The sequence below is a fragment of the Alligator sinensis genome, unplaced genomic scaffold (assembly GCF_000455745.1).
Source record: "Alligator sinensis unplaced genomic scaffold, ASM45574v1 scaffold448_1, whole genome shotgun sequence".
In the NCBI taxonomy this organism is placed as follows: Eukaryota; Metazoa; Chordata; order Crocodylia; family Alligatoridae; genus Alligator; species Alligator sinensis.
The window spans coordinates 4,437,947-4,465,753 of record NW_005841870.1 but is presented as its reverse complement, the minus strand read 5'-3'; the positions used below and the strand labels follow the sequence as shown (position 1 = coordinate 4,465,753).

Below are 27,807 nucleotides of genomic sequence, written 5' to 3'. Positions count from 1 at the left end.
CTGGGAGGCTGTGGGTGGGGAGTAAGGGGCAACAGCAGGGCTGTGGGGGGGTCTGTGGGTCGAGAGAGGAGCAGTGGCATGGGCAGGACACTGGCATATCAGGGCCACTCGGTGCCAGAAAGCAGTATAAGGGATAGCCGCAGCTGGGCCCGTGTCCTGGTGAGTGAAGGTGATGGGGAGCTCTGATTTTTTTCCATGATAAAAAACCCAAAATCAAACACCAACATTTATTGATGTTTATAATTTGTTTTATTACCGTGATTGAGGCAGTGGTAGGCTTCCAAATTGCTTTAAAATTGTAAATATATCAATAAAACATGTTGAACTGATACCTATATAGAGAGGGGGAGGGCAAGAGGACATTTCATTTTAATCATGGAAAAAACTGGACTGGGGGTGGGGGATAGGTTCATCAGCCAATTTGTGATTTTTATCATAGAAAACCAGGATTCTTGATGATAAATGAATATAAAATGAGTGATCCAGGAAAGCTAGTTTAGGAACTTATCTCCAGCTCCATGACAGTCAGCAGCAGCGGTGGCCACAGACTAGCCCCATCCTGCCCAGTCAGGAAGAAGTTAGGGGTAGCGCCTTCAGGCAGGGTTGGGGCTGTGGAACCCAGCTGGGAGCCAGACAATAAGGAAAGCAGAGAGGTGGGGGCAGACAGGTGGTGGGGGAGTGCAAGCTGTGGGGGTGACGGGGCAGGCTTCATGGTCTCCCTCACATCCCCTCCTAATTTGTGCTCCTTTTCTGCTGCAGGAGTCACCCCAGCATGGGGCAGGTGGCAGCTCTGCTCTGATCCTGAACTCAGGGTCAGAGCAAAACCTCTGCTTGCCCTAGGCTAGTACTCAAATCTAACATGAGGCTCTTTTTTCCCCCCTGCGTTGTTTGGTGGTAGAAAAATGTTGTCTTAGTCTCCAAAAATGTTAGTAGTACCATATTTACTTGAATCTATTTCAACATCTGGTAAAGGGGGGGGGGGAGGAGGAAAGGGACATGGCTGTTCAGTTGTTGACTAACTTGACACATTGATGGGAGCATGTGTTTCATTGGAGATATCCTCATGGAGATGAGACTGATCTCTATTTAACCTCTTTGTAAGTGTCAACCCTACAGACATTTTTAATTCATATTCATGTTTTTCTGGGTTAGTATATGACATTTGCTTCTAAGCTACTAATTAGACACACGTGAATATACCCGAGTCCATGCACAGATCTGAGAAAAAATAACTTTCCTTTCTTCAGTTCAAAAAATGATTTTCCATGATGATTCACCTTCCATAGAGTCTCATTCACATAACGGTTAGCAGCTTTTCAGTGCTTCTAAAGAAAGTTAAGGAAGTAAAACATCGGGTTAACTTTTGGTTAACCTTCTTAGCTCTGAATGTATAATGGTTTGAATTACCTGTTATAAATATTCACACCGTCAAATAGTGAAGCCGTGATACTTACAAATGAAGTGCTTTCCACTTGCTCCACAGATGGTTCTGACTCCAGAGATAAGCCAAAGCTTTATCGTCTACAATTAAGTGTTACTGAAATTGGAACAGAAAAATTTGATGACAGTTCCATCCAGGTAAGGAGAAAGTCTCAAGTGAAAGAACTGATCAATTTCAGCCAGTCATGTGTGAGACCGTGGGAATTTACCTAGTACTCTAGTGATCTTAACCATTGAATTATTCAACTTTAGCATGTTTCAGCCTTTCACGTTAAGTCATAATACAAAATGTATTAAAAATCCACTTGTTACCCCACTTGCTTTTTCTTGACCAATCTGATTTACCCTTTGAAGCTAGAGGGCTGATGAGTCTAAATGTAGATATCAGTATGACTTCCTTTCAGTCAAAGTGTTTTGGTTTGTTTCTTATTTTGCCACAGAGAATTGAAGGCCTGGTATTTTAAAATCAATAATCCAGTCAAGAACAATTTAATTACAAACTTTGGTATCAGAGCTTGGTATTCTTTAAAGGTTGTAAGTTGTAGCTGTGTTGGTCTAAGGACATAGGCAGACAAGGTTCTATTGGGTAAATCTGAAATCTTTTTATTAGACCAACTCAGAAAGTTGGAAAAATTCTTCTTTGCAAGCTTTTGAGTACAGGTACCCTTTGTCAGGCTGAGAAAGCATCTGCAGATGGTCTGTGTTCTTTCTGGATGGAATAGTAAAGCAGCCAGAGGCCAGTCTGTATGCAAGAAAACCAGTCAGTTAAATTGTAAATTGAGGTGGTCAGTAGGTGCGTTGGTACCCAAAGAATCGTGATATTATTTAATGCAGTTGTCTTCATGGCACCTTTTATAAGGTAAGTATGCTGCTGTTCCCATTTTCACATGGGGAACTAAGGCTTAGAATCTTGCCCCAAGTCAATGTGGAACCTGTGGCATAAGAGCGGACTATCTTGGATTATCTTTCTTCACTGATTTGACTTGTTTGCAGGTTTGAACTTTTTCTGTAATTAATAAAATGATATTTTGGCAACATCTGAAGAAAAACATTTTGGTCACCATAGTAAGGTGCAAAATGTGTTTTAAAATGAAAATATTTCCCTAAAACATGCTCCAGAAATCACATTTGCATTCATTAGGGAGGGTGTGTGGCAGGGCACCTTTGGTGTCTGCCACTTTTTAAGGGCCAGAGCAGGCAGCAGAGCAGCCTGCAGGTGACTGCACTGCCAATAAGGAGAGTTGCATGGCCAGCAGGAGGCTGCCTGATTGGAAGGAGGACGAAGCTGCTAGGGAATAAGAGCGGGCCCTGAGCAGTAGAGCCAGGAGTTGCTGCAAGCAGCCTGGGGGAGAACCCTGCCTGGCTGGAGCTGCTGCTCCCAGAACACTCGGAGGTAAAGGGCAGGAACTGTGGGGAGGGAGGAGGTTCCTGGTCCTGGAGAATGACCTAAAACTACACCCGGCTCAGGAGGATGGTGGGGTGGGGCTGCTTGTGGTAGGGCAGGGCAGCTTGCAGTAACTGCCACACCTGTGCCTCCCTAGTGAAGGCTGGGTATGGGGTGCCAGAAAGCCTCAGTCCCCGCTGCCTTGCTGGTACCCCATGGAGAGGGAAGGCTAGGGGAGCGCACCCTGACAAAGTACAGGGGCCTAGACCCATTGAGTGGAGCCTGGGGAAGGGTCCAGGCACATCTACAGACACCTGAGGCCTGTGGAGCATAAGGCCCTGTAGCCCCAGTGAGGGGGTGTAGTATTGGCCCCATTAAAGGTGCAAGATGCTGGTCCCCAGTGAGGATTATGTGACATGTAGCTGTATAGAGTAGGGCCTTGTAGGGCCACATGGGCTGACTGGAGGAGCTGAAGTTGAGACCCTACTGAGGGGGCAGGAGGCCCAGGTGCATCTGAGGCCAAGTTGGGCCAGAGGCCAAGTGCAGCCCAGTTAAGGGGCTGGGGGGAGTAATAGAAGAATTGGGTGCCATCTGTGAGGCATGGACCATGGTAAGGGGAAGATTCAGAGCCACGTATAATAATGCCCTAGGCATCGGGGCATAAAATGGGCAGCCTCCTGCATAGTTACATCTGGTATCATTACATCAAGGTGTGGCAGATGGGGCAGGATAGGCTGCCCTAGACAGGTGTGCAGGACGATGATGAGACCTGGCCCTGAGATGGCCCCCTATCACAGTATGCTAAAGTGAAGTTTTAAATTATTGATCAAATGTAATAATGTCTGTTTCTGTTTAAATTCAGACACAAGAATAAAACCATAGTGCTATAACTTAGGGTGAAGTGTGGTTCGTGGGGTTTTGTTTTCTGCAGCAGATTAGAGTTAGGTCATTTTTGAACTATTAAATATTTCTATTTACAGTTGTTTGGTCCAGGAATTCAGCCACACCACTGTGACCTCACCAATATGGATGGAGTTGTTACTGTTACCCCAAGAAGCATCGATGCTGAGACTTATGTGGAAGGTCAGCGTATTTCGGAGACCACTATGCTGCAGAGTGGCATGAAAGTTCAGTTTGGGTCTTCTCATGTATTTAAATTTGTGGATCCCAGTCAGGATCATATTATTCCTAAAAGACCTTTGGATGCTGGTCTCATGGTCAAAGGTCCAAGACACAAAACTGGGTAAGTGTAGTGATTTTTATTTTTTGGGGGGGGGAACTGAGTCTTGAAAAACAAAGACTCAGATACCTTGTGTTTCTTTGCATATGGGCTTATTGGGTGAGCAAGTATTTTTTGAGCTTAAGTGTTTAAGTTAAATTTATAATGCTAACTAATACTGTAGCTCCACCTTGTGCTCTCTTTAGGACTTGCATTATTTCATTATTTAATAGGCAAGTATATTCTCCTGTGGCTAAGATATACTAAAAAAGAGGAATCTTAATGCATTGCAAGGCAGTTTTATCAATTTCACAAATATTATTATGTATTAACTAAAATTAACAAGTCTCATTTATATAAGGTTAGTTTTCTTATTCTGTTATAATATGCTTAAATAGTAAACTCCAGAGTTTCATTTGAAAGATTTAATTAAAATGTGAAAAAATAGGAGAAAAGTACCCTAGTTGAAGGAATCTCTGTTTGGCATATTTTATAATATACTACTTCCTATTACACACCCTGTACACACCTCAGTACAGGGTGTGTAATAGGAATACTGAAACATTTGGATTCTCTTTTAGAAATTTAAATGCCAGTGAAACTCCATTTGACACAGAATAGGGTCCTAACCTGCTACTTTACTGTTGTGTCCTTGCTTTCCAATTGCATTACATTAGTTACTCTGTCTTGTGTCTGGTAGTCCAGATCTTTCTTACCTATTGATTCTTTGCATGATCAGATACCAGTGTAGAGCATAATATAGATAAATAAGTGACTATTACATGGTGTTAGATCTTCCTGTCCAATGGTTATGACTAGGTACCTACCAAATCCAAGCAATGCCTGTGAAATCCACGGGAGGAGAAAAAAAAAAAACTTACAGAAAAGAAAATGCTCCTCCCCAGAAGGAGCTAGCAGTACTTAGCATGCTGCGGCAACCCGGTTGGAAAGGGGGAGGGGAGTCTGCCTGCTTAAGGGCTGCGAGCAATATGGCTGCTTTCCCTGCCCCTCACTGCTGATTAACTGCTAGCGCTACTTTTCTGTGCGGCCCTGCCCCTCTCCAGTCCGCAGTGAGGGGTGGGACTCTGACAGATGGCCCTTACCAATCAGCAGTGAGGTGCGGGGCCACATGACAGGCAGTCCCTGCAGCCAGTCAGTGGTGAGGGTCAGAGCCACTGGGGCCCTTTTGGCCAATTGGAGGTGTGGGAGGGAGGGGAGGAGCTCCACCTGCAAAATGGCTGCTTGTGAAATTGGGGTGCAGCCACTGCAAATTAGATGGGTCCATAGTTATGACAATATTCAAGGCCCACATGAGTTTGACCAAGACTGTGCAGCTTGGAAAATATAAAGCATTGGCTGTTCTGTCCAATCTTATGGGACCAGGGGAAAAATTTAGGGTATGATGACCTGAGTAGAAATGTAGTCATTGAAACTGGTTATGTAAGAAATGACCCATGGTGAAATGGTTTATAGGAAATTAGTTGAGCACAGAAAATGAGAGATTATGTAAACAAATGGATAATTCTTTTAGATGTATACTTTTTTTCTATCATCACCTTTTTCTGGATGTTTGTTAAAAAAATTCAAGCTACGCCTTAAAACATTTAAACCCTGAATTTAAGAAGTTGGAGAATATTATGGAAGGGTGTTTTCTGTTATGTTCTTTTCTGAATTAAGTTTTAGTTCCTCTCAGTCATTGATCTAGAGACAACTGATAAACTTTTTGTCCTTTTTTGTGCTTTTTTTTAAAACCAAAATCAGTTGTGGTGAACTCGGCTCTTGATGTAACATAAAAACCCTGTATTTAATTTTTCCAAGATCACAAAGCATACTACAATATGTACATCTGTTAGCTAATATTATCATGTCTGTTAAATAATGTAGGCTCCTATATATATAAAGAAGCAAAGTCCAGAGACAGCTATGCCCACAAGTAGGTGTTTGTTTCTACTAGTCGAAGATCAGTGCATTTCAGAGGCTACTATGCTGCTCACTGGGAGAAAGGGAGCATTCAGGTGTTCAGCCTGCAGTCAGCCCCTCTCTCCTGCTTCTCCGCACCTTTAAGAGATCCTGGTCTGGGCAAGTCATGGGGACCAGTCACTGTTTTATTCCTCCTAGTTCCTGTGGGGAGTAGAGCAGTGGGGAAAGACTCTATGCACCTTTCCCAGACCAGGATCAGCCTTCCTTTTTGCTCCTGCTCTCTGGGAGTGCAGCAGAGGAAACAGCAGGGCAAAGCCCCCCAGTCCATTCCCCAAACCTGGCAGTTCCTGGTATGGGGAAGAGGTGAGGAGCAGCAGTGTCTTCTGAACTGGTTTGGGAGGAAGGGGAGTAATGAGAGACAGCCCCACAGCCTGCTCCCCTGTCCCAGGTTCCTTAATCTGAGGAACAGACAGGAAGCTTCAAGGCCTGTCTAGGCCCCACCTGGACCTGTGAAAGTATCGGTGTACTACAACAGTTCTATGAACATAGCAATTGAAATGCAGATTTTTAGAAAAAGGGGTTTGACAGAGAAATTTTATTTGTAGTGAGTTTGCTTTGCAATCGGTGTTTATTTACACTGGATACTTGTAATTGACCTCTTCTGAAACGTTATTAGACACTTTCTTGTCTTAATTCTAGAGTTGTTCAGGAAACAACCTTTGATCTGGAGGGAGATGTTCACAGTGGAACGGCATTACCAGCAAGCAAGGTATCAAACTGGGAAACTATGGAATAAATTGAGTCAAGTTTGATTCATAACTTTGTTAGGTCAGAAATGAAAACCGCATGATTAATATTCTAAACCTTTAAGCAGTTTAACTATTTCCAAAAAAGAGCAGCTGTTTTTCAATTTTTTTCCCCAGCTACAAAATGAGTATGTATGTGTGTGTGAGTGTATGTACTTTGTTATATAGTATTGTTTATATTATTATTTTCTTATTAATATTCCTTTATATATTATTGCTATCTACCTACCTACAAACAATAATATATAATGGAGTGAGGTAAGTGAGTGTAAACAGTATATACCTACACGCATGTATAAACAATAACATAATGGAGAGACACAAGTATATATAAACATTGCACACAGTATATCATGCATACATTCATTCTCTAAGTGGGACGAAAATTATTTTTAGGAAACAGCTGTACTTTTTGGAAATGGTTGAACTGCTTAAAGGTTTAGAATATTAGCATAAGTTTTAGAAGAAATGGATTAATTGGCAAAGGGCATATTTTGCTGTTTGGAGTACATGATAAAGAATAATTCCATATTTAGCCCAAGGAGATTGCTGTCAGATATTTAATGTGTAGATCTTTATGTAAAACTTGAATGACTGGCTAATTTTTAAAACTCTAAATGGGCTTTTAAGCTTTAATGGCAATGGACTTAAATAGAACGGTTGTGCACAACTACTCATTAAACAAACATGCTGTCTTTTGTAAACATAGTTATTAACATTTTATGAGATGGTAAGCTTTTTGTTCCAATGCATTTCTGTGTTTCAGTTCTGTTAATAGACTGCATTAGGAGTTAAATTTTCCTGAAGCCAGGAAGTAGAATAAAATGATACAACTGTTAATGCTTTTCTCGCTGGTATTATTACATGCTTGAGAGAAAATGTGAGATGAACTGAGTAATTTCAGCAATCTGAAAAGCAATAATCCTCTTGAAAATGCATTTCCTTTCATGTGTTATTACTATTATCAATTTTAGAATCTAAGAAAAGTTAGTCTCATTTTTCAGCAGCAGCGACATTTATAGAGCTCTAATAGTGCTAAATATTTCAAGTCTGTTAGTAATTTTTGTCTGTGACATACGACCATGTTATTACAAAAAATCTAGTGTCTCTTTCCTACCTCCTCTTCTGTAACTGTTTCAGTGGCAACACTTGTATGTTTCTTGCATGGATGCTTTTCTCTTAAAATGTGAGGTGTGAAATGAGCTGAGATGTACCAAATACTGACATAAGCTAAAACAATACTGTAAAATCAGTCAGAGGCATGAAAACACTGCAGTTAGTACGTTAAGTACATTCTAAATATTTTTAGAATACTAGGGGTACTCACAGCCATCTTCATATTTGACTGAGGAAAATTTGAGCATATTTTAATTTGAAGGAGTTTAGAGTCTGTGTGAGGTATTTTTTTTTTTAACAATAAATTTGACTAGTTCAGCTCCAGTTTTCCCATCTGTATATTGGGGATAATGATGCTAACCTTTTATAAAGTGCTTTGAGACCTTCAGATGAAAGTGTTTCTAAAGTGTTATTACTTAATATTGAAATCCTTAATCCAGAGCAAGTCTTTCACCCCTAAATGTTCTTCATGAAAATGCCTGTTTTAAAAAGAAAAATACCAATATAATATTAAAGGTATTTTTGTAGTACGGTGAGAAGTACTCTTGGGCTCCTAGGGAGATAAATAGTTTGATGATATTTTTCAGTATATACAGTAAGGGATATACAGTGATTGTACTCAGCACAGTACAGTACTTGGCTTTTTCTTTAGTCATATAAGAATACGGAATAAATTGTAAAGTCTTCTGCAAGATGCATTTGACGCAAACTAAAGATGTCTGGCAAAAAGGAAGAAATACTTGTGCCACTTTCTGCTGTTGCTGATATACAGTGAAGACTAATATTCCCCCTCTGCCAGCCCTTTTTAAAAAGGAAAATCAGGTTATTAGTATGGGAGACTGGTTATTGAAAAGTTAGTGAAAAAGCAATGCAAGCTGAAAGTATAATAAACACTGAGCAGTTGAAGGGAAGGTTCCTTAATCAGGTTGTTTTAAACTTGCTTTTAATTTTGCATTGCTTATTTAACTTCTGTACTAACACGTGTAGAAAGGCAGTCTTACGGTTAGCTTTTCTTTTAATATGTATTAAAGATGTTTTAAGCAAGGGACTGTGGGATCTCTATATTAGTACATTTATGTTTACTGTTGTTGGCTTTAAAATTCCTGACAGAACATTACCAAATAGCTGCCTTTGCCTGTTGTGATATTTTGAATGACCAGTGTTCTCTTGTATTGTAGAGTGAACACCTGCTGTATTCTGTACTCCCTCCTTTCAATTCCTCATCCCTTTCCTGAATTAATAAGCCTTTTTTAGAGTGATGAGTATAAGTCTTGGCTGATCTGATGTGTGCATATTAAACATCTGTTGTGTTCAAATTAGAGCACCAACAGACTAGATGGTGACAGAACATCATCGGCATCCAGCACAGCTGAACGGGGCATGGTGAAGCCAATGATCAGAATAGAGCAACAACAAGAATACCACAGACAGGATGGGAGGTAAGAAATTCATTTTCTGTGGCTCTTAATGATGGAAATACTTATTTCTGGAGACCTGAAGCAGAGATTCCACACAAGCACAGTAAAATAGTGAGGGTGTTCTTCATTTTTTCACAGGGGAAAAAATCTTTCCTTTGAGAACTACCCTTCCTATTCCTTGGCCCTTCTCAGAAGAAAGTAAAATATGATTAATCAAAGGGTGAAATTGTGTGTTTACACATCTTCTGTCTTGGTTTCCTATAATTTTGTTGTTAGTAGGGTAATTGCTATTTTTCATATTTTTTAGAACAATATTGATTTTTTTTTTTGTGCTCATTCAGTGTTCATCAAGTGGAATTTGTTAATAACGTAGGTACGGAATTATTTGACACTGATTGGGCTTCTGCATTTGTCAAGTACAAGTTTACATGCCTGAGTGTACGGACAAAAAAGCACACAATTGGAACTTGCTATTATTCCTCTTAGTTCAGTTGGCAAGCTTTGTGGGCAGAAAATGTCACTTTTTTTTCTGTCAATTCAGTTTTCCCTCACTTATAAAAACTGTTATGATGGTCTAGTAAAACAACTCAAAATATGTTGCATCTGCATAAAATCCATCCCTAAGTGTGTTGTTCCTATTTTGTAGCTGTAGACAATTAGGTGCTCAATCTTTGGTAAGTCTTAATGAACCCTGATAAAACTATTTTTCAAGTTTCAGATTATCATTTTCGAGACCCTCCAAACAGGCTCACTCTGTTGCTGCATCACTTACTGGAGATGCCATGTTTTCCTGCTTCAGGTGGTCTCTGTAACATTACAGAGACCACAGATGACATGGTCCCAGCTGTGTTCTTTGCTGTATATATCTAAGTCTGGACACCCAGGGAACACTTTTGGTAGAAGTCCTTACAGGTACTCCCCAGTGATAATTAAGATGGAAAGGAAGATTGAGAGATTCTTTTCTAGCTGCTTGAACTTGGTGTGAAAGGCTATCACATTTCACAGTAACATTCCCAAAGACTTAGAAAATCTAAGTCTCTCTTCCCCAAGGGTCTTTGTAGGAAGAAGAAAATCTCCAGATGATATATTTTATTATATCGCATCATAACTTATCTACCTGTCTTTCTACAAAGTCAAGTGTCGTTGGCAGAGTGAGAGTCAACTCTTAAATCAGAAAAGGTGAAAAACCTATTTTGACAATCCAATAAAAGTGTTATTTGAAACAAGATAACATTACCCTCTCTCTCCCCATTTAGCCTCTGTACTAATCTGTAGTCAAATCATGGTGAACAATAGTAAGTGGACAAAAAATACAACCTGAATATTGCTCAAGTTCTCTCTTAGGCAGGTGATATCCATCTCAGAGGTTGTAAGGTACTTGTTTAACATCTCTAGCATCTTTCTTTCATTTTGGGATGGAATGGGGGTTCTCCTATCAGAAAGGGGTTAAGGTTTAGGTCCAGGTGGAATGAAATAAAGAAAGTGCTTTATCTGCTTGTTAGGGTTAATTTCTTATTCTGTAAAGCTTTGCATTGGGAAAAACATTTGATGCTTTGATTTAAAGTGGCACTGGAGGTTGCCTGTCTTGGATATGATTCTATGATATGGATTAGCAGAAGCACCACCTTTAATTCTTCTCTCCAGGTAGTATTGTCAAGTTTTTGTACTCAGGAAGTATTTGTTTGCAGGACTGCAAATGCAGGATTTTATTGGGGCTTCAAAGCAGACTTTTTAAAGAAGCTTTGATATCCAGTCTGATGCTCCCTTATGGTTATTATGAGGCCTAGGTGTGTATATAATATAGATGGGGTCAGTTTCCATTTCTCTTCCTCAGAAAGCTATAGTGTATTTTGGTACTTTAGGGGCTTTTGATGAAATAAGACTTATTTTTCTAGTTTGACAGAGCCCATGTATTGCAGTCAGTTTCCTCAACATTTTGGTTTTGTATTCCTAGCTCACATTCATTTAGTGGCATGATGGGATCTGATTCCTAATCCCAACAATTGTACCTCCTGCCATGCTGTATATGAATGGCAGGGGTATGATTTTGGGATCGGGAGTCAAATCTCAGTCCTGTCATCACTATTTGCCAATGTGGGGGGGCCGCAATCATGATTGTTGGATCCCACTGTACCAGCAAGTTGAAAGCTGAGTGCCTGCACCCCAGCATGGACCAGTGCAGTCCTGCATTTGGAACTAGCAATCAACTGATTATCAGTCTTAGCCCGAGGACTGCACTTGAGCCAGTTTAAACTCAGGTGTGGTCCTGGGGCTGGAACTGACCATTACCTGATTCTTGGTCTCAGTCCCAGAGCCCCATGTACCATAAGGTCAGAAAACCTTGTGCAGCCCAGCTGCACATGTGGCTTTTTAAGGTGCTGGTATGCCTGAGCTGTGTCATCTAGGGAAGGTTCTCTGATTCCCAGGTCCCCATGTGCTAGGGATGCCAGAAAACCACATGTGCAGTGGGCTGTGCACACAATTTTTAAAAGTCCCAGATCATGGGGACCAGACAGTAAGAAAAGGAAACCTCCATCTGGTCCCAGGGTCTCCATAGCTAGGATGTGTCAAGTGTCTTCCTCTGCAGCTGTCTTGGAGCTGTGGGGTGAGGTAGTCAACATGCTGGGTCTCCATGACCCAGCACCTCAGCCCAGCTGATGGACTACCCTTGCCTCGGCACCCTAAAAACAGCAGGGTTCATCCCCATGCTGGGCTGCGCCACCTAGCTGTCAGCCTGTCAACATGGAAAAATCCCCAAAGCTCCCCTATTAGGACGTACAGGTCATGGATGTATGGGTTTAAGATGTTTGGTACTGTCACCCGTTGCATTCTCCTTTCTTACCCAAGAGCTTGTTTGTATATTTCATAGATTCATAGACATTAGGGCTGGAAGGGACCTCGGAAGATCGTTGAGTCCTGCCCAGGGGCAGGAAAGTCAGCTGGGGTCATAGGATCACAGCAAGATAAATATCCAAATTCTCGTGAAGGAGTTCAAAGTAGGTGCTTGAACTACATCCGATGGCAGGCTATTCCAGACCTTGGGGGCTCGGACAGTAAAGAAGTTCTTCCTTGTGACCAGCCTGAAAAAAATTACTTGTTTTTTGCATTTGGCGGATTGATAGATTTAATGGTATTGTATGTCATCTCGTCAATTGGTGCTTGTAGTAATTTAAGGTTCAGTAGTTGGTGTCATAGCAAATTATAGCTTTTTGGAGGTTTTTAAAGTTATGATATAGACAGTTCCCTGTTGTTAATATATTTGTTAATGAGTACCTGTGGGTTAAGGAAACTGGCCAGAGGTTTATTTCTCAGAGTGGAAGGTTTGCAAAGATTATGTGGGTGCTAAAGAAAGGTGATGCAACTGGTATTACTGCATGGCAGAAAACAAGTATACAAGAGAATTGTTTTCTCTCCAAGCCAAATGTTGTCTCTGAGGAAATGTAATTATAAATGGTTGTGGACTTGAATGTATCTAGCTATAAACTTCAGTTGAATGAGTATCTGGTTTGTATTAATCTTTCTGAAGCCATGGCTGTGTGTACACAAAGAAAGGAAGAGGATAGTGTAGATCCTTTTCTTCCAGCAGATGGCTCTTTACTTCATAAAATTAACTTGTGGGGCAGGAAATGCATAGAACCTGCATATGTTTGTATGTATATTAAGACTTGGGTATGTTTAGTTTAAAACAACTATATCTTGTGATTAGATCACATACGAGTATTATTGCTACTTGTTTTTTTTCTTTTTTGTAACTGTCTTGTGTAATAAATGTTTTTATGTTTAGGTGTCTACATTATTCTTAGATTTGTGATTTAGTTATGAACACTGAGAGCTCTTGCTTTTCATTGCCAGTATGTTGACATTAATTTTGGCATCCCTACAGAATATGCCTTGATAGATATGTAGCTCCAATAAATTTTGATGCTTATTATATAGTTACATATCTTAAGGCATATTTTGTAGGGATACACAATATTATTGTCAACATATTGGTGACAAAAAGCAGGAGCTCCCTTAGCATTCACAAATAAATAACAAATCTGATACGTAGACAGATATAGGTCTAGATATAAAAACAAATTAATTACCCTTGTTCGCATGTCTTTATAATACAGTCATTGATTCCATGATCATGCTACTTTTTCCATATTCAGTTCACAACATGGACAGTACTTTGGAGTGAAGCAGCAGTTCAGTATTTATTTTCACTTTTATTTTTCACTGCGTGGTCCCTTGTTTCACTTACTGTACACCATCCAAACTGAATATGACGGTCTCCTCATGCTTTTCTGTGATGCTTATCACTTCTTTATCTGATTTCATACCTCAAAATGTTAAATGTTTTCACAGCTCTCTCAGGAATTATTAAACTATTATCCCTGTTCTACATATAGGGTACCGGAGCATGAAGGGATCAATGTCCTAATTTATACCTCTAATCTTGGCTACCTAAGTTTCAAGATGGCTGAAACTTGCACATTTTGGTATAAACATGAACTCTTTATTGTGTATTATTGCCCCATCTATAAATGGGAGTAGTGACCAAAAGGGGAATAGCTTCTCTTGGGCTGTGTAGTGAATCAGTGGAAAAGATCAGAACTTGAGGTATGCTGTCCACTTCGCACTAGACTGCAGTGTCACTACCAGGATTGCTAAGCACCCACAGTTTCCAGGTTGGCCCTCAGAAAAAGACAAACTAAAGCTTGCCTGAGTGATTACTCATTGTAGTCGAGTGACTTACCCAATACTTTCCAGATTCTAGCACAAGTAAGGCAGGGTGCCTTGTGGACAAACTCAGTTTGTTTGCTGGGTGTGGTCTGTCGTAAAAATTAAATGATGTACCCATGGGATGGCAGGGGGAAGGAATAGGAAGTGAATATACAGTTTTAATAATCATCATGCAACTTGCATCAGTGCAGAAATGAGATTACATTAAGCGGCAAAAGACCTGGGGGAGTTATAAATATTATAAATCAATAATAATGTTATTCAGTACTGATGGGTTTACTGTCTAGATCAGTACAGGATGACAACTTCAGAAAACTTTCCTGACATCTACAGGAAGCATATGGTCTTACAAGCCCCCCTGCCCTTGGGCAGAAAAGGTCCCTTCCAGCCCCTAACGTCTATGAAACCAGTTGTAGTAGCATTAGGAAGAGAATAATTTTTGTATATGTCCCATCTGTATTGGGCATGCTAAAAAGAGATGGTCTTGGCATAGTATATGTGCAAGGTTATTGGAGTGCTGACTCTTTTCCTTTTAAGGTCCTAAATTCATCTACCTCACACAATATTTCACTTGTATAACTGGCAGGTTGGTATGACAGTATTGTTTATCTTTTTATAGATTCATTTTCTTATGCAATCTGTGTGCATCTTAATTTGTGGAAGAACATAAATATAAGCATTGGTGTTTAATGCCATTTTAAAGTCTAATATTACACATTCCCTTTAGAGGATGCAACATATAATCAATATTTCATGGCCCCATTGACTAGACATACAGACTGTTCTGGCATTGTGAAAATGTAGCTGATGAGCAATGTGAAAAGTAGACTTTTATAAAGGAAATGGTGGTGCAAGACAGATGATAAAAGCTTAAAATGTAACTGGCAGCAAAATAGCTTAGGATTGTCATTCTCACAATAATTTAGTTTGACAACCTTAAAAGGGCTATTTTTAATTAAATTTGCCTTGCATAAAAACTGAATCAAGGGCTTGTCTTTTTCCTGGGATTTTGAGGGGAAGCAGAGGGTAGGGCACATTAGTTGAGGTAACTGTTTTTGATGTGCTCATCCTACCTCTGCAGTAATTAACTTGCTACATCTGGTTCAAAATAAAATTAGTGTTTACAGATTTACAGATGGCTTAATGTACCTTAAGTAGTCCCTTTTTTTGACTAATTCCTTCTATCCACACTTAATATTTTAAGACTACTCCTCTTTTAAGAAAATCAGTATTTAGAGATTTGATAAGCAACTTTATTCATTACTATAACTTAGATTTTTATCACTGGGTACTGGAATTCTAGTTCTTATAGGGCCATTCATACATTTCCCCTGTACCTCCTACTGCTGTTTTCTTCCTGGTTTGGGGACACCTAGCACCCCACATTCTCTGACAGTTTTTTTTGGCTGGAGTGACAGGATCACCAGCGCCTAAGTCTTCCTTTAAGGCAAGAAGCCTGAACAAAATAAGAAAAAATGAACAGTATTCCTAAACATTTACCTCTTTTCATTTGGAATTGCAGCAAGTGACTTGTATCTTTGTATATTAATTCCATGTCTGTAGTGTGGAAGTCTTGGCTTCACAAATATTATGAATGCGCAAGATCTTGTGTGAGGGCTCCTAATACGGCTCTAGACTTGCATTAATAGGTACTAGCATAAAACGACTGAAAATATAGTTCAGTCACCAGAGTTAAAATGTATACTCCTTGTGACTGTGTGGAAGTTGGTCATTCTTTTCACATTAGTGTTTCAGTAGATTGTAAATAATGGAAAAGCTTACTGTAACTTAAAAAATAATAGGCACTTGTTAGCATGATACATTGAGGTTGAAATGTAATTGTAGCAAAAGGATTTTAATGCTTACTGATTGGCTACACTTACAAGTCTGTTCCCTTTATCTGTGATCATGATGTTTGTGACACAGAAAATTTAATAAAGTAGAAGAATACTTTCATATTTTCTCAAACCAAGGTGTAGCTAGTGAATTTAATTTTAGATCTTTCATCAATGATCATCTTCCATGAAGTCAACAGTCTAGAAGCTTTTACTCTGAAAAGTGCCTATATGTCACCATCTTCTGCATATATCTGCTCAGATGTATGCAGCATGCTCTTGCGGCAACATAAACTTTTGCTGGGTCTATTCGTTAGTTCTGCAGAGCCAGCACTGATACGAGCAGAAATTTTTCTCCTGGATTCTAATTTAGTTTGACTTTCAGATCCCAGGTTAAGTTTGTAGTATTGGCAGCCAGTAAATCCAATATAATTGTCAAGTAGACATAAGATTAATCACTGGATAAAACCACATAATGCCAGTTAATATCACTGAAACTTAAAAGTTAGATGAAATGTAAAGAGCACATACTTCCTTTCTCCTAGAGAAAGGAATTGGAGTCCTAAATTGCTTCCTGGAAGCGTTTTTCTATAATAACTACTATAGTACATCTTTACAATGAGGCAGTCCTTGTATGCTGAAGCTTAATTAACTTATCCTTCGTGCATTCTTAAATAGATTGTTTTATTGTGTAATTTGAGTCATGTCAATGGCAGGTGGCAGGCTGACTTGATCAGTATAGCACACAGTGCAAAGAAAGGCATTCATTAATAATGCAGACGCCACAGTTCAGGTTTGCACTGTGCTCTTGTGTTGTGGACAAGCATACTTGGGAATGAATCTAAAAGAGAGGTGGAGCAAACAGAATTGAGTAAAAGCAAAGTATACATTTTGTGGGGAAAATGCTGTGTAGAGGTTCACAAATAAAACCCTTGGAGAAATCTATATCATTTGACAGTGGAATTAACTTTACCAATGTGAATTGTTTCTTCCAATATTCTCCCTCTTCCTTTAGATCTCAGGACACGCATGGGCCAGAACTCGTATTACCTGCGAGCATCGAATTTAGGGAAAGTTGTAAGTATTTTATTTTATAAAGATTTAACTACTATTTACAGTAAAACTATATTAAATATTATATTTGAAAAGTAAACTAATGTAATGCTTTTCTTAAAGTCAGAGGGAAAGTTGAAAGTGAAAATCAATGTTTATTATCCCAATATGGTTGGTGGGGGAGGAGGAAAGAAAATGTTTAAGGTACTGGGGATAGGACTGTATGTAGTTTGTTTCAACTATTTGGCATTCTTTGTCTTCAAATACCCAGTTAGAAGCAAAGTTGCTAATGGTGCAAAAGACCAAGTCCATCCGATATAAATTCTTCATGTGTCGGATATTATATTAGATTTTTGTCAAAAGCCCAATTCATTTAAAGTGCCATAAAGAGTATCATGTAAAACTTAAACTTGGGTAACCTTGGACTTCTTCGTTCTGCTATAGCTTGTAGACTCTTGGTTAAGACACATCATGTGTTTCTTAACTAACCAAATGTATTGTGTGAAGCCTCAATATTTGAAAACTGAATAGGAGAGTTTGTGCAGGGATAGGGAAACTTTCAGCTGAATCTAAATGGATTTTAACAACGGCTTTTGGAGGGGGTAGGGTAGAAAAGTGAAATCTTGTTTTAAAAAAAACCCACCTGTTTCTAGGGCAGGCAGCATATAAATAAATGAGAGATAATATTGCCCACATCTTTTGTTTTATATCCAAATGCCTTATTGTGACATCTCAGTAGCTGTATATAAATGAGACAATTAGCAGCATATTAGCTGAATAAGAGAGCACACAATGCCCTCTTTCTTTCTCCCTCCATAATCATGGTTTCATTGTATTATGAAGCTGTTTTTCATTTTTCTTTTTATTGTGGGGTGACTTCTTGATGTGTCATTTGTTTCCACAGCTGAAGATGCCTTCTTATCTGCCATTATAAATTATACCAATAGTTCAACAGTTCATTTTAAACTATCTCCTACTTATGTTTTGTACATGACTTGTCGGTATGTATTGTCAAGCCAGTACAGACCTGACATCACTCCTACTGAGCGTACTCACAAAGTCATTGCAATAGTCAACAAGATGGTGAGCATGATGGAAGGAGTTATCCAGGTGAGTTTTTCAATCTGCAAAGACAAAAAAGTAACATTTGCAAAGAAAATTTGTCATTAATTATACCCTGAAGATTGTAACTTCAATTTAGGATTTTTTTTAGCTTTTCACATAGAATATTGTCAAGTATCAGCTTGTCATTTGCATTTATATTGGTGAAATATTTTCCTTGCAAATGAAAAATATGATGGTATAGTAAGCTACTTTTCTCCTGGGAGGAAAAAAATGCAGCCTTGCTTAAGACCTGTGTTAGGAAAAGAAGGTTTATTTCTAGATCTTGCATCATGATTGATCCACTATGCCCACAGCACAACTTTATTTTTATGAATCACTTCTTTCCTATGAGAAGTTCTGATGTAAACTGCAGTTGCATTTTAAATAAGGCCTAATAAAACAGGCATTTACATTGACCAGTGAACTGTCTAGAAAAACCTTTTTTTAAAACGTGGGTTTTTTCCACATTTTTGACTCTGTGCATCTAATGGAAACCTACAGTAATGTTCAGGTTAATTTTTTTTTCTGATCCAAGTTGATATAGATGTCAGTCATGTATAGAGGGAGGAAAGTTTAAGATCAAGGTAAGTTAGTATATACTGACATGAAGCCAAGTCCTACTTCCAAAACTCATTAAACGTATGGGAGTTGTGCTTGTGCAGTGAATATAGGGTCAAGTTGTAGTATTGACTATGAACTTTAAAAGGGAATGTCAGGTACTTCTTATTAGCTCTTGTTAAAATATGCTTCCGTTGCATTATTTAACCAATATCCTGAAAAAATAAAGTAATGATACATTTAATTTATTATTACTATTTGCTCTATTTTATTGCAGATGTTTTCTAGGCAGAATTGTTAAAATGCTTCTTTATAGTATATAAAATATGTTTGCATACATTTTCTTTCAGATTAGTAAAAATTAAAAAAAGCTAAAGTTCATGTTCATTTTCTACTTAAATGTATTATTTATTCCTATTACAGTAAGTCCTTGGGGCCAGAGCCCATTGTGCTAGGCACTGTACAAACATACAACAAAGAGACAATTTCTGGTTCAAAATGTTTGAAATCTGTGTAAAAATTTCAGAAAACAGGTCAATTTTAAAAACAAACAGATGGGTGGAGCTAGCTTGTTGAATATCACTGGTCAGCATGAGAAAAAAGTGATCATGGTAAACCAGCTTTCATTACTGGCAGTTGATAGGTAAAGGCAGGCAAGACTGGCATATGCTAGTGATGGATGAGCTTTTGACAGAAGGTCACATATTCTGAAAGCCACTTGAGGTAATGCGAGAAGAGGAAGTTGATTTTTGAGGTAAGGCGAGATAAGCTGCAGGATAACCCCAAATACTGATTGTAGACATCCTATTCAGTGATCTGGGAAATGAGATGGTAGCTGGAGACGTATTTGGGGATCAAGAGGGGGATTTTTAGGATAGGCAAGGATAGCACATTGGAGAGAGGAAGACAGAAAGGGAGACATCAAGGAGGAAAAAGATAGATGATGAGCACAGTGTCAAGAGATCTAAACAAGCTAGTGACATGGAGCAGGTGAACAAGGTAGAAGAAAGCATGCAAGATTCTATCTCCAGAAAGAAGGGGAGTGTGTCTGTTTTGGTTTTTATCTGTTAGGTTTATAAGGAGATTTAATACTTCTAATGAAATGCCTAAAACTGCTCTCTCAAATTAAATTATGTGAAATATTTTCAGCTTTTGTGTTAGTGAATATAAACAGTACAGAAGATTAGGCTTTCATGTGGTAGAAAAGATAGTTAATTAAATAAAATAGCGGAATAGCACTATACCAGTATACTTTATTTCTTGCATGCAAATTTGGTTTTATATTTATTTGATTTTTAAACTCTACAATTTTGCTGTCCCTCAAACTTTTCTGATCTCTACTTTTAGGGGGAATATCACCACTGTAGCCAATAATTATGGTCTTAAATCAGTTCAGGGTACTTAGAGGAGAGTTGGTTTCCGATGGAACTTTAAATGAAGAGTTAGAATTAGCAGTGTCAGCTGACATCTCACATTTGTACATTCTGAGTACAAATAGAAAATAAGGAAGCTAGAGTCTGCTCTTAATTGAGAAGTCATATTACTAGATATTAGAGACTTCTACATTTTACCTTTTGCTTTTTCACTGTTAGTGTAGTTTGTATGTTGCACAGTCAAGTTGTGTGTAGTATTTAACTCTTTTTCATTGTTTTCAATCAAAAGCTATGTATGAATTTGTCTTGGCCTTGTATTTTATATTTTATTTTTTAATTTTCCTTTTGTCCCTGTTTGTGTTTGTACATTGTCTTTGTTGCAGTAGTATGGGCAAGTAAGGATCTCAAATTAGTATTCATGCTGCCTTACAGTGTATGCAGCCCCAGAATGGCTTGGAGTATGCCCTGCAGGATTCCTGTGGTGCACTGACTCTGGATTAGCCAACAGCCTGTGATGTTAAATATTTGAGGGCACTCCTTGAATTAATTATTACCCATTAACAAGGCATTTCAGTTTCTTGTTGTCATGCTACTGGGTTCACCTAAAATGTTCCTTTTTTTTAAGTTGTCTCAATTGTATTGCAGCCTCTGATAAAATTCATTTAGGTGTAACAGTGCACATATGTGTTTGTACCTTCATATTAGTGTTTGATTTCTAAACCTACCATGATTGTTCACAAGTTTCTTTCTTCTATTCTGTTTGATTTCCTTCGTCCGTTTTTCTCCAGGAGGTAGACCAGGTTGATCAGGTAGGACATCCTGCTGGGAACTGATCCTAGCTATGTTGGCTTAGCTCAGTTTCTCATGCTGCTTCCATGTCAAAAAACAATACTCAAACAGCTGGACTGAACAGTTCATAACACTCATTCAGCAACTGGAACATGCAGTACTAAAATCCTTTTTTGACTGTGCAACTTTTATCGGCATTCCATAATTTCTGCTTAATGCACTTCAATGTGGATATGAAATGACCAAAGTTCTTTTTCTTCCCTTTTATTTTTTTCTTTTGTTTGTGGTTCCTATTCTTTGGACCTCGTCTGAGGTTGCCTGGCCTAGCATTTGTGGTCGGGAGCTGGTGAGATAGATCAGTACTTGGATACTGAGTTGCCTGGTGTCAAAGCCAGTGACTAGCAGTATCAGGGTGGCAGTGGGTCATAGTAAATATGTGCTTATGCACACGCAGATTACCAGATAATGCATACAGCTGAGCTTTTGGCGCTGCGTAACTAGATGCTAATGCCATTTTTTCTCTTTCAACTAATGCCAGTTGGGACAGAATCTGTACATACTTTTAAATATTAAAAAAACTTAACTTATCAGTTTGCATAGTTGCACTATTATATACACCAAAATATTCTGCGAATATCTGGTATCTGAGGTACGTTTGGTGAAATGGGAAAGGTACTGGTCTATCTATGGAGCCTTTTTAAACTGAAATATCTGATCAAAAAGGTACTTCTATGTATTGTTTGCTTCTTTTCTTTACCTACAGAAGCAAAAGAATATTGCTGGGGCACTTGCCTTCTGGATGGCAAATGCATCTGAGCTGCTCAATTTTATAAAACAAGACCGAGATCTCAGCCGAATTACTTTAGATGCACAAGATGTTTTGGCACATTTGGTTCAAATGGCTTTCAAGTAAGGGCACTGAACTTATGTTTCTTTTATAAATTAGCCATACTCAAGTACTAAGCATTATGTTGACATTCCTGAAAAGTGCTACACATTTTTGTTACATTTTGTACAATGGACCCCATATCTATGAGTGAATGAGATTTCCATTGCTTTGGCTAGTCGCATCATATTATGATTAGGGATCCTTTGGACTCTGCTGAGATTTTGCTCTGCATCAATTTTTCATAGGATCACAGGAAAGCAGGGCTAGAAGGCACCACGCCAGGGCATTACGTCCATCATGGCAGGATCATTTCTGAGTAAACAATCCCTGAAAAGTATCTGGCCAGGCCTGCTTCTCAAAATATCCAGGGATGGAGATTCTACAACTTCTCTAGCATGCCTGTTTCAATGCTTTATACTCCTCATAGTCCAAAAGTTCCTTCTAATTTCCAGCCTAAACCTGCTCTGCTGCTAGTCTGAGGCCATTGCTTCTAAACCTGCAGCAGCAAAGAGAAGCCTATACCCATCTTCTCTATAATTACCCTTCAGCTATTTGAACTGTTACCAACACTCCCCTCCTCCCACCTCCCACCACACTGTTCTATTTGCCAGATGAAATAACCCTAGTTCTTTCAGACTTTCCTCTTAAATCAAGCTTTCCAGGCTTCTAATATTTTTGTTGCTCTCCCCTGTCCATATCTTTCTTAAAGTATGGTTCCCAAAACTGGATGCATTACTTCAGGTGAGGCCTCACCAATACACTATTCCTGTTCCTTTTTCAGCACATTCAGGGATCTTACCTTCTGGGTGTGATTGGCTCCTTGATATACTTGTTTAAATCAGCTTATATATATCCTGGATATATTTGTTAAATATATATAATTGTGTGTAGTCATTAGCCAGATGTTCTGTATGCATTTGTTTTATCTGTAACCTAAAAGTGTTTTTGGAGCTGTTTAGAACATCTTTGGTGCAAATGCTATGATTCATGTATAATCAGGTTATTAATCAACAATTTATGCATAAAATATAATTTTGAGTGGTGTCTAAAGCTGTAGGAGGTTCAGTAAGAGCAAGCTCTTGTGTATGAAAAAAAATAAGCTCTGTTGTCCAGATCATTTGGGCATAACAATTAAAAAGGTGCATCCTTTCTCTCTGGACATTCTGTTCCAGTAAGGTGTGCATAGAAGTCCTTTGAAGGAAAACTTCCTCAAATTAAGATGTGATACATATTGTAGTTAGCACAGATTTCAACAGAAATAAGTGATCTCATTGTTTTTGAACAAAGTTGCTTCTTTGAGGTTAAGGTAAAGAAATGCTTCTCAGACTGTAGTACTGGCAATTTGCCTCAAAGAGAAAATAGCCAAACGCTTAGCAACAGGACCATAACAAAGCACTTTAGGAAGGAAAAATGAACATTTCGTGCTATTGTGTAATTGGCATAAATGGAAGTTGCAAAGATACGCCTTTTGGACAGGGGAAAAAATTTCCTCCTTAACTATACAAACCTCCATTTTCTGTCAATGTTAACATATTTAAAGCTAGGCAGGTCCACACAGTTGCTTTGTTTAGGAATAGACTGGGTTTTCAAAACTAGAAAAGAAGTGTGCATCCTTACCCCAAGATTACACTATATTACGGTGTCATTATAACTAAGAACCTACCTATAAATCCTGGTGGAAGTTTGTGGTGCATTGGTACCTTTAATCTTGCCCTTTTACCCCTTTCTTCCTCCCTGCCCCCCGGCTGCTGAGTGGCCGTTATGCTGTGGTTTTTGCCTTTTGGCCACTTAGCAGCAGGGGTGTAAGCAGGAGGGCAGGGTGGGGCGAAAAGAGTGAAATTAAAGGTGTTGCTGTGCTTCAAACTTTCACTATGATTTAGTTAGGTCCTTTATTATAACCCTAACCATTAATTCCTTTTCCACTAATAAATGGTTTGGGAGCCTGATTGTTGTACGATGCACTCATGTGTTTTAATTGGGTTATTATTTTGAGATAGCAGTGCCATAATACTGTAGACTTTACTTTTCCATTATTGTAAAGGCATTGAGAGATTCAACCCTAATTTCTATTAACTGGAATTATTTAAAAAAATCAAATAATGTTCCATGAAGTTAACCTAACTGTTTCAAGTTCTGGGTTGTTATTTCACTCTCTCTTTTTTTTTTTTTCCCTCAAAGTGTTTTTTTTATACGTCTTAAAATGAGGACATCATTTAAGACTCAGAAACCTTTCTTTAGGCTCCTAATTCATGCTAGTCACATATATGACTATGTAAAAGTTTCATTTTCAGATGACCAGTGCATTTTCTACATGGTTGCTGAGCTGATTCCTTTTTTTGCAAGGTTTCTGGAAAAGATGTAGGATTATTGATCAGACTGAATCCTTTAAAAAAAATAGTAATTTGTTTCTGGTATAGCTGTAAGCTTGAGTTTTGTGATTTTTTAGGAATTCTATAATTGTATATCAGGATCTTTTAGACTTTGAAAGTGTACAGAATAATACATATGGTTAACATTTACGGAATTGCAAAATTGTGCATGATTTCAGATACCTGGTTCACTGTCTTCAGTCAGAGCTTAACAACTACATGCCTGCATTCCTTGATGATGAAAATAATCCTCAAAGGCCTAAAATAGGTTAGAATCCTTTTTTTTTTTTCCTTTACACTAAATCAAGCTGTCTACACCTTGTAATGGACTAATTAAATGTCTTTTTTGTCGTTGATGTAAGATTTAGTTACTGTCACTAATGCCTAAGAGTTCTGTGAATATACTCTATCTAGATATTAGAGTAGGCTTTAAAATAGAAGGAAAATATTCTTTTAAAATAGAAACTTGCATAAACCTAATCACTTGGGAAGAACTGATATAACAAATTTATAGTAATTTCTATATCTTTCTGGCTAGGGACAGATACTCAAAAAGCCTGAGCTTGAATTAATTCAATCTTTGCAGGTTAATTTGATCTGGCTAGGCTAAATCAGTTTTGTAACCAGACAGACATCCCAGAAATGCAGGCACATGCCTGCAGTGGCTCAGGCTAGAAGCCAGGGGACGCTAAAGCAGCCCTCCCTTCACTTGCACATAGCTGAGCTGAGGGGGGTGTGGCCAGGCCCCGACTGATTAGGGAGAAATGTAGCATTATGATCAAATTGTTGGATATAGTGGGAAAAGGAAAATGGGCTATGCAGGAGAAAGCTGTTCATTAAAAAAGGACATCTTTTACAGAATAGTAAATATGAAGAAAAACGAGGACTTAAGGAAAGGGTTCTGTTTAATAAATATAAAAGCTTGTTCCAGTGTGAAAGCCATCTTTTTTTATATATATTTAAAAACTGTTCCACTTTAATCTTTTTTATAACCTTTAGCTGACAAGTTATCCTAACATTATAAGCAAAAACGTCATGGTCTTTTCAGTATTATATGCAAGCAATAGTGCTGATTTTATTAAAAATATAATGTGATCTCAACTGACAACCTTAGTTTGTGAGATTCAAATTCATGCAAAATTTAGTAGATAACAATAAGCCTGCACTAAGCAGTCAGCCATACTAGACTATCTTTCACAATAGTCTCTAGCGATGTTGGCACATTATAGTTACCTTTTTAGCTACTTGAAAATACAACACAATTTTTCAAGTGAAGATGCAAGTAACATTACTTATTTGTTAAATGAAAATTTATAGTAATGCCCTTAAGTTATCAAATAAGGCTTGGGCATCAGTGACAGTTTTTTTTCCTCTGCAGTTGTGTTCTACAAATATTAATAAACTTATCTATAAAGCAGTTTCCAAGGAGAATATTTTGGTTTTCTGCTTAAATTAGTTAGAAGAGGAGTACAGAGTGTCTATTATGCAGAGTTTCAGAAAAGTAGTTGGTAAAAGGGAATAATAATATGGATGTATAAAGCAGTTTTTAACATCTTTATACGTTGATATATAATATGGGGCCTCCTGTTGTCTTTGATTATGTTCTGTGAGAAGGACGGAATCAAATCATTGACCTGTCTTTTTTTTCTGCTAGCATGCTTACTACTTACCATTAGTATGGATAATTTGAAGTAGAGAGCCATGGCATACCTTATAACTTAAACAAGGATTTTTAATTTTGTGTGAATCAAAATTTTAGAACAGAAAATACGTGTATAAATAGAGGGAACTTGATCTGGATCTCCGAAGTATAGATAATTGGTTAGTAAACCTGCACACTGCAACTTTTGTATATAGATTCAGTTTTTTACTTTTAATAGCCAATAGCTTCATTTAAATAGGCTATTTTAACTGGTCCTGAACCCTAAGGTATGGTGCCTACTCACTGGTTCATTCTACAGAATAAACATGAACAGTACTAGGACTTTCACGATTCACACAGTAATACTCTAATATTGGTTAAATCAGGTTAGATGTCTCAGCCTACAGTTGTTTAAAGCATGAACACTAATTGCATACTTCATTATGTAAATGTAATTCATTTTGTGCTTTGTCTCTGTAGATGATGTCTTGCATACGTTAACTGGAGCTATGTCCCTGTTGCGACGATGTAGAGTGAATGCTGCACTAACTATACAGCTCTTCTCCCAGCTGTTTCATTTTATCAACATGTGGCTTTTTAATAGACTTGTTACTGATCCAGATTCAGGATTGTGCTCACATTACTGGGGAGCCATCATTCGCCAGCAGTTGGGCCATATTGAGGCCTGGGCGGAAAAGCAGGGCCTAGAACTGGCTGCTGACTGTCACCTAAGCAGGATAGTGCAGGTAAGCATTCTATAATGCTTGCCTCTGAGACACATACTCCTAGTTAGGTCTGCCCCTCCCCCCCCGCACCTCCTCCCCCACAGAACATAGCACATTGGCACTATAATAATGTAAATCTGTTCTGAAACACTGGATCAGTATATAGAGATAAAACTCTCTGATCTATTAATGCACCAGTTATTGAAAAAGATTATACTACCTTGATGTGCTTTTGCCAACAGAAGGAACTCAGTTTCTGCCTAAAACATCAAGTATAGCTTGGTTGAACGTACGGACAAGTAGTTGAAAAATTAAGTCTTCCTCGCATAGTATTCCTTTGATTCCCATATTGAGCCACTGTATTGGTCTTGATAACCATATTGGCTGCTTGCAGACATTAAAAAAAAAAATAAATAAAAAAACGGTACTTTAAGTTCTACATGTTCCCATGCCAAGCCCAGTGCATGCCCAGAACAAGCAGCATTTTAGTTGGACCCAGCTTGCCCAATGTTTTTATAGATTAGGTGCTTTAGTGGGATGCTTTTGGTGTTTTTATCTAATAGCTGATTGACTCCACTATAGGTAAAAGTGTCAAAAAGCCCTGCTGAAGCACCCAATCTATGCAGATGCTGCAGAGTGAGATCAAAGTAATGTGCTGCTGCTTCTGGTAGAGTGTGGGGTGTTTTTGGCGGGGGTGGGGGCGCGTTAACATCTGCAAGCAGCCATTACTCTTAACAGCAATTCTGCTACTTGCTGCATGGCTTTCTCTCACTTCTCTGTTGATCGAGATAAATTATGAAATATGTAAGGGCTAAATTTCCATTCCTTTTTCAAATTATAAATTAATTTCCCTGTTCCTTTTTCAGGCTACTACACTGCTTACCATGGATAAGTACTCACATGATGACATTCCACATATTAACAGTACCTGCTTTAAGTTGAATTCCCTACAGTTACAAGCACTGTTGCAGAATTATCATTGTGCTTCAGATGAACCATTTATCCCAACAGTAAGTTTCTCTCTGCATTTACTGTGTTCTTCAACATATCCTAGCTGAAGAACAGTAGCCAATGCAAAACATGCAATTGTTGTTTGAATTTATAGTTGTAGTAATGGCATTAAATAACTGGCATTACAGTCTTTATTATAGAAAAGAAATGAAAGCTGATCAAATATTTAATTTCCTTCAGTGATTTTGTGCAAAATGTTATGAGTCATTACATTAAAGTTGGTGTTGGCAACATCTTCAAGTAAGCAAATTGATGCATAGTTTCAACTTTTCTGTCCTGTTTCATGTTTTTAAGGTTTCAGCTATGCAGTTACTTTAAAAACATCTAGTATTCTAAATCTTGCCTGTAAAGAAGTTTGCAAGTGTCTCTTATTTACCATATTTATTTGATTCTAAGATGAGGTTGCCCCTTCCCCCCCCCCCCCCCCC

The 27,807-nt window shown here is 38.4% G+C and overlaps 1 protein-coding gene across 1 annotated transcript in view; it reads left to right on the top strand.

Moving 5' to 3' along the window:
* The window catches only part of AFDN (afadin, adherens junction formation factor), a 182,933-nt gene that overhangs the window by 95,676 nt on the left and 59,450 nt on the right, over window positions 1–27,807 (top strand). Inside the window, 10 exon segments of the mRNA XM_025195062.1 lie at window positions 1,484–1,578; window positions 3,805–4,067; window positions 6,663–6,732; window positions 9,206–9,324; window positions 16,882–16,943; window positions 17,824–18,029; window positions 21,507–21,652; window positions 24,181–24,269; window positions 26,124–26,389; window positions 27,235–27,378. Of these exon segments, the coding sequence (XP_025050847.1) occupies window positions 1,484–1,578; window positions 3,805–4,067; window positions 6,663–6,732; window positions 9,206–9,324; window positions 16,882–16,943; window positions 17,824–18,029; window positions 21,507–21,652; window positions 24,181–24,269; window positions 26,124–26,389; window positions 27,235–27,378 (1,460 nt within the window).